This window comes from Onychostruthus taczanowskii, unplaced genomic scaffold (assembly GCF_017590055.1).
Source record: "Onychostruthus taczanowskii isolate IOZ18803 unplaced genomic scaffold, ASM1759005v1 scaffold16, whole genome shotgun sequence".
Classification (NCBI taxonomy): Eukaryota; Metazoa; Chordata; class Aves; order Passeriformes; family Passeridae; genus Onychostruthus; species Onychostruthus taczanowskii.
The window spans coordinates 14,134,932-14,150,757 of NW_024498795.1; the positions used below are offsets into that span (position 1 = coordinate 14,134,932).

Sequence of the window (15,826 nt, forward strand, 5' to 3'; positions counted from 1 at the left end):
CACCCAGAGATGCAAAAGAAATAAGCCATATTTTTGCCAGCAATCTCATCGACTGCATTTTGATTCTGCAATTTGATATTGCACTGCAGATCAATGGAGAAGTGTTTGACAAAATTTAAATGGGCACAGAAAGTGAAATAACAGGACCATGGGAAAGTCTGACAACTTGAAGGTAACTCTCTGAGATAAAAAAAAAAAAGAAGACAAATATGGATATTTGCTTGTATATTAGAAGAGTTCATCCAGTTTTTCAAGGTGACAGGTTTGAGAAGTCAGGAATATTAAGAATTTCCAGACTACAAAGCTGTGATTTTCTAGAATAACAAAAAATAAGTCTTTGTGGGGAAAATGAGGTAGCAACAAACTAAAATCAAGTCAATAAATATATTTTAAAGCATAAACATTTCCAGAAAAGCATGTATGGGCAATAACAAGTGTTACAGACATTACTGATTTCAGAGTTGAGGAGGCACAAACTATTCAATAAAATGAATACCCTCTCTCTCGGCAATATTCAGGCACTACTCTACAATCAGACTTTTAAATGAATACCAAATACACTTTCTTCTACATGTTTATAGGGAGAGAAAGGCTGCTGTTCTCAAGAAACTTCACACAGTCAAGTATTCAGAACTATGGAAGTCATATTTCTTTTTTAAAAGCATGAAGGCTATATGCTGGTGGCAATGCTTTCTTTTATTAGAAGTATTTGTGAAAGGTTTTGAAACCTCCAAATGCTTTGCAGATGTACAACTCTTCAAAAAAAAAAGAAAAAACTAAACAAAACTTGAGTACTGGGGGGATTAAATGTGTGGGTAGGTTGTTTTCTTCTGAGGAAGAAGATATCCATTCATTAATCATTTACCAGCCCACGTACACATGGCAGCCTGCCTCTCTCAGGAGCATTGCATTTGGGCCCTGCTCTCTAGAAAGTGATATTCAGCTGCAGAGCACAAAAGCCTCAGGAGAACTATGTGATAGCTCAGTGCCAGGTCAAGTTCAAAGCAAAACACAAATTAAAGTGCAAAACATTTCATATCAGGGAGTGGTGTGCCTGTTGGCTGGAAAGAACTCACCTAAGTTCTTTACTCAGTTCTCTCTCTAAGGCAGTGTCCCTCCCTGCCTTAGATCTCACCCACGTCTTTGAACTTAAAATTACCCCATAAGAGCTGTGCTGCTCAACTCACACAGAAGACCAGGCATAGCTTTCGCTGGCGCCACCCGCTCTTCCAAGGGAGGCAAAGCACCGGACAAAGCGCTCTTTGTCCAGCACCACCTTCCTTGAGCAGCAGACAGCATTAAATTGCATCTGAGGGACTGGAGAGTCTGAACTGAACTTAAGCAGGCTCTGTCCCCAAAGTAACACAAGCTGGCAGCAGATACCATAATGCTGACAAGCAAAGGATGCATGCCAGTCTAATGCTTGCTCTTCTCCCCAGGGCCATGCAGAAAACTCTACAGCAAACTACAGAAGACCCAACATATTATAAACATCTCGAAGTGCACAGCATCACTGAAGGAAAAATCTGAGCTCTTCCAGACCTCCCAAATCATGATGCAGCAGGTTCAGGGTGGCTAATGAGGAACAGCAGCTGCTGTCACTGTCATAATCTCAAAACAACTGGGAGATGCCTAACTCACACCATGCTCTCCTCCCTCAGTGTCCAAGGGAAGGCTCTTCTGGAGTGGACAGCAATAAGCCTACAGGAATGGCCAAACTGTGCCTTGGAGGCAGCCATGTCATGGGACCTGAAAGAAAACTTCTGCAGCTGCATGTTGCCAAATCTCAGGGAGCTGTCCTGCTCTCCTGTTGCCAAGGCAAGTTCACTCCTGAGAAGACCTGCAGAGAGCGTCTTCCTTCATGTTAGGAGGACACAGGGAGGAGCAGGCCCATCAGGCACAGCTCTGTGATTAACAAATCAAACCAGTAGAAACAGGTTTCATTGGGGTGTTTGTTGTACACCAGTTCCAACACCAGAGAAGGGCCTTCTGACTCATTCCCATCCAACACTCCACCTGTGGAAGGTTCCCATGACAAGGTTTTATATTTCCTCATTTAAAAGACATTAAGAAAGCTATCAGCACACTTAGGTAAGCAACCAGCAGGGCACCGGTGATTACTCTGTATTAGCAACCGCACACCTTCAGTCTGTGGTAGGGAGGTGTGAGTTCACAGGAGTATTTTCAACATCCTGGATGTGTTACACTGCGGCACACCCTGGAGTCGGGTGTTACTTTCTAATATCTTTATAGAAATACTTTTGTTATTAGTTGCCTCCTGTGTGCACACAGATGGCAGCAGAGACGTATTCCCTCCAAACTCTGGACAAAACTGAGCAGACGACTATAGAAAAAGAAAAGGATTTTTACATTTGTGTACTTGTTTTTTTGGTTTTTTTTAACATCATCTCAAAGGAACAGCCTTCCTCTCAGAATGGAAAAAACCAAACAGTTGAAAAAAAAATGAGCCATCAGTTGCAATGAGAGAGATAAGGCCCTAAAAAACCCAAACATTAAAAGTCCTGCTATGATTTGATTAAACATGGGGAGTATTTGGGGCAAAATGACCTGGATGCTGCCAATTCAATCCAAAGTACTTTTTTCTTTCATTGCATGCACTCCCCAACACTAGCATGACCTTTGAAAGAGAAGACTGCACTGTGTAGGTGGGGGTATCCACACACTCCACAGTCTTCTGTGTCACTTTTCCTGTGCAGCAGGTTTTAAGCAACCACATCCCACTTGATCATCCACTTTCACATCAATAACCTGCACACATAAACAACTATGGCCACGTAGCAGAGGCAGTTACAGTCACAACAGAACACCTCTGTGGCTTGAGCTGATGAATCCCCAGAAACACAAACACACAAACCTCAGAATCCTCAGAAAGATAGTTTTGAGCTGTAGAGTCCTGGAAAGTAATGTAAGAAGAATCAGACAACACCGGAGGGCCACAATATTAAAACCCTGAGAGTGTCTTCAGTGCCTTTCAGTTATCACAGAATACTGAGATGTGGTCATCAGCATGTCCCTGGGACACATCGTGCTATGCAGAACTTCTGCAGAAGAATGAAAAGTATCCTTCTTGGCTAGCAGCAGCACAGCAAAGTGTAATTCTGCAAGGTACCAACCTGCCCCGTATCTTCCAAATTGAGATCATAAACCAGTATTTTCCAGAGGCTACCAGGGGTGACATTCATCAAGGTAAAGGTTACCATGCTGCCTAAGCAAAACCTAACAGTAATATTTAACATCAGCTGGAGGGTACTGGTAACATACACTTGCTTTTAGAGTAGAAATTAAGGGTATCAGAGTACCAGGAACAAAACATAACTAGTTCAGAGAGAGAGCTGTTAAGACCTTCCTATAAGTATCGAGTGTGAATTGTGTACCTGAAGAAAGCAAACCACACCAAAGGAATGTCCATCTGCTGTGATGGCTTACCTTGGATTCTTATGAAACCCATTCTTTCAGGACAAGACAGGGCACTATCAGGACATTAACTTTGACATGCTCTCCATTCCATATGCATGTGAAGACTTCTGGTGTTTTAAGTGCCAGAAACACATCAGTTATTTGGTTTTAATTACGTAAAAAATTAACTTGATGCTACATTAAATTTAATTTTTCCTCTAAAGAGAAGCAGACTGGAGAGAATATTTAAGAGAGAATGGTTACAGTAACAGCTGTCATATATGATCTTTAACAGCAAAAATTACCTATGTCTGCCATCACCAAAAGAAACAACCAGGTGGGGGTTGTAGTACTTTCATAGTAGGGAAAGCACCATCAGCAAGACTGCACAACTCAGATTCTGGTAATAAAATTTAAATAATAATTAAATTTAAATAATTTAAATGTAAAATACAGCATTACCCTTCTTTAATAAGACTTTATTGTATTTGTTTTATTGTATTGTTTAATAAGTGTACCAAAACCTGATTTAGCAAGTAGCAAAATAAGATTTACTTTATGCTCATAGCTTTATATATATATGAATGACGACTTTGTGGTACTTAAACTGTAATCTCAGGAAAGCAAAATCAGTTTCAGTGTCTCTTTCTGCTCAACTGTTACAATGAAAATCATGTTGCAGTTTGTGACATTGAATTTCTAAAGAACAAAAAAAGGTACTCTCTTAAAGCCAAAACAAACCTTGAAAGTCATTTCAGTGAACTCTTATATTCCATCTCTAAGGGTCATTCTGGTAGGTAGTACATTTTAGCTGACAGAAGTTTAAAGTTTAACCATGCAAAAATCAGTCCTGTAATCCAGGTTAGCACCCAGCCCAGCAAGCTGGCTCAGGCAGCTCCATTAAACCTGGCCTCTCCAGCGGGGAGCTCTGGATCCCAAGAGCAGTGAACATGGGGCACTGCACGGAGCAGCACTGACAGCACACTCAGTGCTAGCTCAGACCTCTCTATGGTACTCCACAGCAGCACATCTTTAGGGTATGGAAGACACCTCTAACTGCATTTAGATGCCTGCATCGAAGTGGCGAACTGCAGTGCTTCGCTATCTAACCCTTCACATGCACAGATTTATCTCTCTTTTCATGGAGGCAAGCCCATTAGACATGCTCTGGTTCTGAAAGTTAGCACAGACCATCTTTGTGATGTTCCTTTGGCAACACTGAAGCTCATCTCGTGTTCAGTAAGTGTCCTCACTAGGTGGAAGCTTCTGAACTTTCAGGTATTTTCATCTCATTCATGAGGGTTTTGTGGCAGGGAACTTTCTTTGACAGCAAAACGTATTTTGCTAACTAAACACACCCTCTTTTCCTGCATTAACACAAGCCAGAAAGAAAAGCACATTGACACTTTTACAGTATCTCAGGGGATAGATTTTTATTTTGCTGGTGTCTGTGCAAATTTAAGATATGAATGAATGGAAACATGAAGAGTCAGGAAACCCTGCTTAGCAAGTCTTTGTTAACTTTAAAATAAAGAACGAAACCAAGCCTTCAGTAAACCCCTTAAGATGCATCATGCCAAATAACCATTTTATTTTCTGTTCTCCTTCCAGGAATCAGTGTAAGGATTTTAAAACATGGTATTCAGTTCAAAGGAAGTGAAGTGCTTATCTGTCCACACCACTGGAGCTCATGCAGCCAGGAGGTGTAAAAAAAAAAAAAAAATCAACATTACTAAGCATAAGCACTAGAAAATGTTTATCCTAAGAAAGTTAACTTCAAAGAGTTTCACATAAAGCCACATGCATTATGACACTATATGCCATCAGACCAAAGCTTTTAAATATATCTTAGAAAAATTAACATTCCAGCAGTGAACTCCAAGGAGAAGCAGTACCTAAGAAGGCAAGTGGTGTAATTTTCATCACTGGAATAGGATGCATTGCTGCAGCTGCAGCACTGGTGCGACTGACACAAAGCAACTCAGCCAGGTCTTGTCCAGCTCAGCACACCCTCAGTGCACAGTGTTTTAAAGGAGACTGTAGCAGAGCCAAGCACATTATTCAATTGATAACTGTTTATACAGAAGACTAATTAAAACTCTAAGCCCACATCTTTACTTTGTAGCAATGTCTCTTTCAGTTCACACTTTCCAGCTTTGAAAAGTTTTCTATCTACTGCTGTAACATAAACTGTTCCCACTCATTGTGTTGTTCTGCTCAGCTTGTGAATAAGAACACTAAACAGCAGGAAAAAGTATTAAAAATAATTTCTTAGCAAAGTAAAAATAATTTGAAATTATAAAATAAATATAGATTAGTTGGATCATAGCTACTTGGAACAACAGTGTTACTCTATCACTCAAGAAGGCAGACAAAGACAAGGCATTACTGAGGAGCACAAGTTTAAAACTACAGTATTATTACAAAGAGTCCCTGGTGTTTAACACGGAAACATCAGAAAATCTATTCCATCTTTGACCAAACATTTCAAGGCAATTTCAAACTTTCACACTTGTGTCTCCACATTCACACATGAGAAGTGCTGGCAACTCATTATGCTCAAACTGAAATCAATTCCTCTACACAGCTGTCAATGTGTTGCTCAATGAAATACATCTATTTAGCAGCCCTGCATGCAAGTCAGTGTCTCTTGCTCTATAACATTACTAAAAAGTTAACTCACAGATGATGGCATGAGAGGCTTAGCTTCACCCTCTCAAATATAATGATCAGTATGAGTGGTAGGCAATTAATTATTGTTTAATTTGTATTTCAGGTCAATGTTAGCTTTACCTGCATAATGTACAGGGATTTCTATCTTTGGCCCTATGACGTAGTGACCCTCCTCCAGACTGTGAGCTGTAATTGTTGTCCACTGCCGACACGAATGAATCAGAAGATAATCGCTCTCCCGAAGACCTTCTATAGTTTCTCCTGTAAAACAGATGTAGGGTTTTTTTAAAAAAAATAAAACAAACCACATTTACTGCGTGATGAACTAGGAAAGCATTACAGCAAGCATTTTATTCTTATTAGTGTTTATTTTTTCTACATGTTTTCATAATTAAAAATTCAATTAAATAAATTTCAACTCTATCCAGTATTCACTTCTGCAACTTAAGCACCTTACCTTCCAGAAAACAAACATGAAGCAAAATACCTCAGTGCATGCATACAGTATCAGAGATGCAATCCAGATTACTGAGTAGTGGCTCTGGGGCTCCTTTTACAACTTTCTGCATAAACACACTTCACATTTCTATTTCAGTCTGCCTATCTCACTTGATACAAATACTCGAGAGATCCTTTAGTTTTTAAATAAAGGGGGAAAAAATCCAACACATTCTCATATTTTAAAAGAGAAGCACCACACTACCATACAGCAGTAACTGGATATCACACTTTCAGATACAGAGAATTCATCTTTGTCATTCTATCCCTTTGCAAGCCACTGCTTAATTAGCCATTCAGATGTCTATAAACTTAATCCTATCACTTAAGGAAGAGAAATTAATAAATAAATAAATATTTTTTTAAAAAATTCACAAACATCTAAGTCCCCTCTCAGACTGAAATTTGATCAGAAGCCTACTCAGACAATGTATTGCTCACCTTTCTAAGGCACTCTCATACTCTTGTACTCTGGTGTCTGTCAAACCTGTCCCAAACACTGCCAAAGATCCAGTTCTCCTTCCTTCCCTTGCCTCTCACAACTTTGCATTTCTGCAGAGTATCCTCCCCTGTTCTACAGTTTGCAGTGCATCATCAGGTCTAGAGTGCTTTGCTAGGTTTCCCAGCAATTGCAAGAGCCATTTTAGACAGACCACTTAAAGTGCCAGCTACACATCTCAAGCGTGATATGATATGTGAACAAAATTTCACAGAGCAGGAAACTGTTCTGCATGTCATCACAGAACTGCTCTTACACACCTGCAGTCCCGCTCAGTACACTTCTGCATTAAGCTCAAAAAACCAGCCTTTCTACAGGTGTCTTTGAAGCAGTCACTTGGACTTTCAGGAACACTCAGCAGACACTAAAAAAAAGACACGGTCCAAAAACAAACTTTAAATTTCATTTTCCTTCTCTCCCACCAGCTCTGTGCAGTTACAGCCAAAAGTAACACAAATAGTTTAGCCCTGGAATCAGGTTTGGACAAAACCCATCCCTTTCAGTTACTACAACAAACTGAACTTTCTCCACACTGTCCTGATATTCCTAAAATTCAGTGGAAGAATGAGAATTTCCTCAGCCTGAGGCAGCAGACATTTCCTCTGTTCAATCTCTGCAAAGGAGAGCTACTTTCCACTGAGCTTTTTTTCTGCCTGCAACAGGCACTCTTCCACCGTAGGCAACAGCTTCTACATAGCCCATTCCTGCCTGATTTCATGCTCCCATTCTATCAGAAAGCACCCTCCTACACAATTTTAAACAGAGCAACTGGTGTGTGTGAGAATTGTTGCGATTTTAAATCAGAAGAGACCATTACAACCATCTGCTCTGACACCCTTTGGCCACAGGATTCTGCTTGTTTCCTCCAGAAACTCAGATCTGGCTAAACAAGGGAGACACCTGCAGAGACCAATAGATGGAGCTCCATGGGTCTGCTGTTCCATGGCCTCTTAAACCTTAAAAACATTCCTGCTGTGCCCATTTTGTCTTTAACTTATGATCATTGGTAAACTGCTATGATATAGAGGTTATGGAGAAGAAACAAAAAGAAGTCAGAAGGTATACAAAGCTCCTTAGTACCAGTTATTTTTGCTCCTATGAAAGTATATTTCTAGGTATCCTTCTTTTCCACAGCACAGAAAGTAGCTTCCAGGTAAACAGGCCATTTCATGAACTGGCTTCCAGGTGTTCCTTGGACCACATCCCTTGGCAGCCCAGACAGGCAGGCTGCTTAACACCAGCTTCTGATCCCAGGGAAGCACCACCACCCCACCCACAGCACCCTGGGATAAAAGATCTTGTAAAGCCTAGGGAAGAGTGGCAAAATTACCATGCAGCACCAGGGGACTCTTTCCCATCCATATGTTGAAAGAAATTCAGATATACTTGTTGAAGGAATTACGCATCTGCTAAGTTTTAGCTAGTTATCAGACCTTGAGCATCTCCTGTTTTCTGCTTACAGGGCAACCTCTAATAAATATAAGCATTACCTTCAGCTTGCTGCAAAGCTTTATGATTTTGAGGGAAAGCACAATAATAACAACAATAACAGTAATAATAATACTAATACTAAATGGTGTTATTTGAAACTCATGTTTCAGTTTTGAGAGTTACACTCATGCTTCCTATAATCTGTGGCAACAAGTGGGACAACCCTGTCCCACAACAAAATCCAACCTATGATACCTAAGGGAAGACCCAGTATTTTACTAGTTTCACTCACACTGGTGAACAAATTTGGAATAAAACACAAAGCATCACTGGTATACATTTTCTCTGCCTTACAATCTGTAGGTATAATTTGAGACTATTACCTAAAGGGAGGCTGGACTCTACATCCAGAATTGCAGGGAAATAATTACAGTATAGGTCACCCTTGAAGAATCTGAGGAAGATATTCTCAGGAAAATAAAGACACCCATTATGAAAAGGAGCTTCCAGCCATGGCTCACATGCCACGATCTGTTTAAGTGGTTGCTCCACTAAAACTGGGTGGGACAGGTGAGTGTAAAAAGAGATTAGTAAGGCAGGCCCAAGAGTGACTACGTCATTGAGTCTGCAGCTGGAAGTAGCCGTATTTTTTTAAACAGAACCTTAGAAACCACAATTCTGATTACATCAATTATTTGCTGCAACTGATTACATCGGAAGTTAATTTCGTGCTTTGCCACAGGAGACTGGAGGAGACAAGGTGAAGCAGATGTGACAAGGAGTTGACACTCCCCTTAGCTCCTTAACAAAGGGCAGGTCCTTACCAAGCCCTGATCTTTCCTAACCATTGGTGAGACAGATTCCTGGGGGTTGCTTTATAGGAAGAGGCTCCTTGTCACCAAGGGATTAAAGGACTCTCAAAAACACCAGGCTAATCACAGTCTCCAAGCTATGCAAGGAAAATGTGACTGAGGACAACAAAGCAACTCACTTCTTTCTTCCCTTTTCTTCTACTCTGTCTCCCCCATAAGACTTGCTCACTGATTTTCAAGTGCTTTCTTCCTGGAGGGGAGAACTTTCCAGGCTGGAGACCCCTCTGACCCTTGCTACAAGACTCCTGTCCCAGCTCAACCCAGTCCAGGGTCAGTTATCCCTTTACACTTTTCTCAGCCTTGCAAAACAGCCACACACACTCCATCTCATTCCCCACCACCACAGTGGCATAAGTTATGCAAGCCTTTCATTAATCACACTTTAGCTGTGTGGGAGAGAACTCGGCAGCCCTCATACTCACCAGCTACGCAACTCGGTTCTCACCTATGCAACACTCTCCTAGGCTGCTGCTTACATAAAAATAAGACACCATAAGAAAACAGAGAACACAGGCCACTCATCTTTACTAACAGTTTTGTCTCTTATGATCCAGTGTGGATTAGCTGCTCTATCTTTTCACCCTCTCCTCCCTGCCCCACATGCCTGCAATATAATTAAACCACTACAAAGATTCTACAGGCAAATACTTGTGCTGGTCTTTTACTCCCCCAAATGAAAGTCAAGAGAACCAATGAACTACCACATGCAATTCCCCACCTTTCCCCAAGTTGCCTACCTCCTTCCAAAATATGAATCGAGTTTATTCATAATAATGCCTAAGACACCCATGATTTGCTAGCAGCTCCTAAACACTAAATGAAGTGTAAACACCCATCCTTGCCCGAGATTAAAAGCCTCACACCTCTAAACTGAAAACTTAGCCAGTATGTTCCAGCACAAGCTGATCTCCCACAAGCACTCTGACCACAATCAGTATTTGGGTACTTCACTTAGCACCACCAAAGCAGCAATAGGTCTTCAGGTGTTCATTGCAAATAAGATTCACTATAATTTTTCAATTGCATGACCCATTTCTGTACAATTCCTAAAACCCTCTAATACTGCCAACACCATGCTTGTTGAAGGGTAGTTGCAGGGGAAACACTGATCAGGAAAGGAAAATCATTCACATGTTGATATAGTCATTACAAAAAAAGGTAATTGCTTAATCAAGAGTCCCATGCTTATTAAATATTATCTACATTAAATACCAATACTACTTTAATAATTCTTTCCAGTTGCGAAACTGGATCATCTACATTTGGCAAATCTTGACTGTCATTGTAAACATTCCAATTTCAATTTAACAGGTAACAGCTGTAGCAAGACTGATGAAGGAGGAACATAATACCTTCATCTACAAATTCAGAGATGAAATTATGTCTTCATCTGTACTTTTTGAGAACCAGGCAAGAAAACAGAAGTCAATTACATGCAGGGACTGAGTTTATATATGTCTATGTTGCAGCACAGAAAGAAAATAATTTCTTTTGAAAAGAGCCATTTCTGCAAGTTGTTGCCACTGCCTACTTTCTAAAGACACATTCATTTTTATTTAGTTTAGCATTTCACAATTTCAGAATGTCTGTGAATTCCCCCAAAGCCTTGAGAGAATAACTGAAGACCATTTCAGTTTTGAAGGGTCTGAGCACTCCTGTCTCCTCTTTGCTTCGTCCTGGATCACAGAATATCTCAAGTTGGAAGGGACCTGTAAGGATCATCAAGCCCAACTGCTCATTCTTCACAGAACTGCCTAAATATGGGCAAGTATCATCAAGATGCTCCTTGAACTGTGACAGGTTTGGTGCCCTGACCACTTCCATGGAAAGCCTGTTCCAGTGACTGACCACCCTCTCAGAGAAGAGCCTTTTCCTAATGTCCCATTACAGTCCACAAAAGAAAACTCACAGGTCCCAAGTACTCTGCTTGCCAAAGACAACAATGACTTTTCAACACCAACCCCTAAAGAAAATTCATTAAACAAATGAAAAGAATCAACCAACCAACAATAAAACTTTTACGGTTCTCCTCCTAATATTGGAAAAACTAACATTCAAGTCACTGCAAAATGTTCAGGCCAATATGACTCACTTACTCACAGAAACTACACAGCTAAAAATAGGCAGTGATGTACAGGAATATAAATGCTTTATAATGCCACATACTTTGTCATTGTGGCTAAGAGTTTGCATCACTGCCTTAAAGCACAGGCTTTGAGTCTGGAGATATTAAAATAGTAGGTATCAAGGTAATTCAGAGAAAGAGAAGTTGTCACATGCAAGGTTCCAGTAACGCAAGAGATTCTATTTACAAACACCAGATGAGCTAGATACCATTTCCTCCTGCCAGGAAGACAGTTATGGACACATTCCACTCATCTCATTCATCACAGAAGACTGCAAAGTGAGCTTAGTGCTGTCCCTTGCACATCAGCTCAAGCATGCTGAACTTGCTCTTTCTGGAATGAAAAGGCTTACAGAAAAGAACCAGGAGCTCACAAGAAACTTAAGATGGCCTTTGTGAAATAACTGATGAAAAAGATGCCTGTGCAAACCCCAGGGAAAACTCTGCAAGACTTAGGGCCATGTGTTTTCATTAAGCCTGAACACCATCTGCATGCAAGGTAACAGATGCTGTACAATTAAGTGCATCACCCGGACTGTCTTGGTCAGTTGAGTAGGTGGTGAGTTTAATTATTCCATCTAATGTTCCATAATCACATTACATATCATTACATAGAAAAATCTCAGCAATATTAAAAATCATGACTGGGTGCTTAGCCAGGTACCTACCAAGCCAAACAAAAGAATAACATCAACCTTATTCCCCCTTGAGTTTGCACTAGTATTTGCTAGGAATGCATGTTAACTGGAAAAAGGTGGCTGGCTGGTCAGGTGAGCACCTATGCTGTGAAATAATTAGGCAGAACTATCAGCATGTGGCTAGTGTTACAAGGGAAGGAGGTCTATCTGACAACAACCGAAAACTAAGAGAAAGCAAAACTTACGGAAGCCAGAAAAAAGAAAGAAGTGAGGTTCTTACTTATTCATCGTGCTCCCATTACACTGAAGAGCCCTACTCACACACTATCTGCTTCACTGGGCATGCAGCTTCCCTGGGCTTTCCCTAGCTGAGGACCAAACAAGCCATGCATTAAGCTAAACCTTAACATTATCCTATCCCACCATGAAAACAAAAGGACAGCCCCACACAGTATGAAATGAAGTTACAATCTATCTCGTTACAAAAAAAAAAAAAAAAAAAATTATTACAGATTTGCATGGCTCTGTGCAAAGAGACGTTTTGGGTCAGAGAGAGGTCACACTGCTAGCAGAAATATAAATGCCAGTGCTGCTTTTTGGCAAAAGAAGGAACCTACAAAATGTGGCACTAGCAAATGAATAAAAGCTGTCTTGTTTCTGGAAAGGCAAATTTGTGTTTCAACAGACACAGCTAGTCACATAGCTCCCACACAAGGTAACACCTTAAGATTAATTAAATTTCTTTTAATCTTATTGGGAGATCCACAGAGGGTAAAAGATGAAACCAAGGCCTCCTCTCAGCACAAAAGCTTGGGGGAGACCCCATCTAAAAGCTCAGGGCTAAGCACTGATGAGACAGCACACCTGAAGAGACCACACACAGGTCAGAAACACCCAGCACCTGTGGGCAGCTGTGAACTGCAGGCATCACACACGCTTCAGTCTCCTTGGCAATGAGGGTCTGGGAGCACCACAGGTACCTGCAAGCCTTTCCAAGGTATGCTTTGCTGTACCACCAGGTGTTAAAACAAGGCTGGGTATCACAACATTTTTTTGTCTTAAAAAAAAATAAAATAAGAAAGAAAAGATCAATCATAACTCAAGAGCCATTCTTATCTGAGTCTTTGTTTCCTCTCACTGGTGGGCTAATCCTTTACATAATCTTCAAAGAGGTCTTAGCACTGCAGTTCTTATTTTGCCAGTTGTTTGTTTGGGCTTCTGATCTCTTAAAATACAACACAACAAAAAACAAGGCATAACATCCACAACAAAACAGCAGATGGCAACTTCTTGTCCCACACAAACCAAGTAAGCCGAAACAAAAATACGTACACCAAGCTGTATCACAAAGAGCATTCACCGTTGATTTGAATTTGTACTCATTTGATTCAAAGAAGCACCAGTAGCACAGAGAAGCACCAGTAGCACTCAAGCAGCACTGCACTGAGTTTGTTGCTTTCATAGTATTAAGAATACAAGTTCTCTGAAAAAACATACACAAAAAAAGCCTCAGAGTGTTAGCATGGGCAACAAGCTATTGAAAGAGAGCTTCAAGTTCCCTGCACCAGTGCATGGGACAGCTTCCATCCGACCTGCACAGTGCTGTCAACACGTGATCCCTCACCACTTCTAGCACTCAGCTGTCTTACTGCCACAGCATTTCACTGGCACAACTGCTGCCTCTTCTCCTACAGATCATTTCATTGATACTTAGAGCTTTCTTCTTTCACAATGATGAGTTTGGGATTTACGTTTTAGGTGAAGAAACAAAAAGCTTTTGCTAAGTCTGAATATTTAAATTAGGAGAAATTATTTTATTATTATTTAGGAGGCTGTGCCACCTCTCCTTATGAGAACTCCATGTGAACTCTGAGGGAGGGTGGAGGGAGAAAGTCAAACCTTTTGTTTTCTGCACACTGCATCATACTGCAGACTATCTGCTGGGTGTTTTATCTATGGAGACGCACCTCAATGAATGTCAAAGACTAATAAATATTAAATTAGGGTGGTTTGCTTGCTTAAGCTTTGGCACTGTCCTCCGTTACTGAGTCAAATCTCCATTGAGCTGTTCAGCCTGTCAGTGCTATTTCTTTGGCAAAAGCACTGGTTTGTGATGTAGGTCAGCAGAAAAAGTTCATTAGGTAGAGAAGAGCATCTGAATTTTTCAGTCTGAAGTAGCAAAGGAAATCTGTAGGGAAAAAATTTGCATCCTTATAAAGTTCCTTAAAGGAAGGGGAAGAAAACCCCAGAAATATTTTGCTACATGATGAAGCCCACTTGTAGCAACATTAGACCTATAAAAATTGATTTTTTTTTTTTATGTCTCTGTGAACAGACACTCAAAAAAGTTACTCTTCCATTAAATGCCTAATGGCAGAGAAGCAGAAAGAGCATGCACTTGGAGAAAACACTACCACTACTACTGAAGAAAAACCTCTGAAAGCCACTTCATGTTATCAGTCTGATTTCATACAGACACAAAAAAAGGTTGATTAAAAAATTAAAATCAAGCTGATCAGAGAAACTTCCTTGTTTAAAAGAAAGCATAAGCAACTTGCGTGGGAGTATATCATGCAAAGTCTAAATGCAGACTGCCAGTAAGTTAAAAGGGTAAACATTATAATTTCTAGGAGCAAATATTGTCGTTTCTAGGAGTAAGATGAAAAAAAAAAACCAACAACCCAACCAAAATAAACCACATTAAAATTTAAACATCTCAGGGCTATATAACGTAGTGTACTAAATTTTTAATTTAAAGTGGGCAGATTCATTAGGCAAGCCTGACAGTGGTCTCAACTGACTTTCTGTGTCTGAGCATAGTGGAAAAGATGAAAACAGAAGGCTCTGTACCCAGCTACACAATCTTTTGAGCTTTCAGCACAAAGATCTAGAAAAATATTCCAGTTATATCTAGGGCTACTGATAATCAGCCTCACTTTTCAGTTTCCCTTTTTCCTTCTCAAAGAAATTCCCAAATACTTTTCAATATGTGCTTCCATTTAACACTTCCATTCCTGCAGCACATTCATTTGTGCTGCTTCCCATTATATGGATCAACGAGCATTTCTGTCATGATTCAAACTGCAACTTAACACTCATCTCTCCAAAAAAAGCAAACCCAAAGTAATAATGACTTGACCTTCCATCAGCAGGACAGACTTCATGTCTTCCAGTGGGTGAAAAGTTTCCTTTGACAGCATAAGGATTCATACTTGATTTGATTTTAAGATGACTTATAGTCTTCCTTCTTTTGCCAAAAACAAGAAGTAGGGAAAAGTTGTAAGCATGGAAGTTCAGGCAAAATTAGTCAAAATTCTTCTGTGTTGTCTGTCAGATTAAGACTCGACCTACTGGTGTTGAGTTGCTTTTCAATTACAAAAGAGTTAAAAAAAAGAGCTTTTAAAATATTTTTATTTGAGAGCTAGGCATCAAAGCCAGCTCAGGTTGTGCCTCACAAACTCAACAACAATTTCACATCATTTCTTTATTAATTCACTGCTGAGACAATGTAAGAAATGTCCTGAGACTTGTCCAACCTCATCCAGTGCTGCCCAAAAGCTGCTCATCTGCAGCAAGGTCTGCCACCAGCAATTACACTTGTCTCCACCTTGGATGATGGAGTGAGGGACACTAAATCTTCCTGCAGCTTCAGGGAGAGCTGGGCAAGATGCAT

At 40.4% G+C, this 15,826-nt stretch overlaps 2 protein-coding genes across 2 annotated transcripts in view; both read right to left on the reverse strand.

Annotated features, from left to right (window-relative positions):
• GAREM1 (GRB2 associated regulator of MAPK1 subtype 1) overlaps positions 1–15,826 on the reverse strand; it is a 102,750-nt gene that overhangs the window by 73,471 nt on the left and 13,453 nt on the right. Inside the window, exon 2 of the mRNA XM_041399255.1 lies at positions 6,211–6,351. Coding sequence (XP_041255189.1) covers positions 6,211–6,351 — 141 coding nt within the window. The remainder of the gene's footprint in view (positions 1–6,210; positions 6,352–15,826) is intronic.
• Positions 6,223–15,826, reverse strand: part of LOC121333158 (ras-related protein Rab-10-like) — a 61,602-nt gene continuing 51,998 nt past the window's right edge. The window contains exon 6 of the mRNA XM_041399261.1: positions 6,223–6,351. Coding sequence (XP_041255195.1) covers positions 6,340–6,351 — 12 coding nt within the window. The 3' untranslated portion in view covers positions 6,223–6,339. The remainder of the gene's footprint in view (positions 6,352–15,826) is intronic.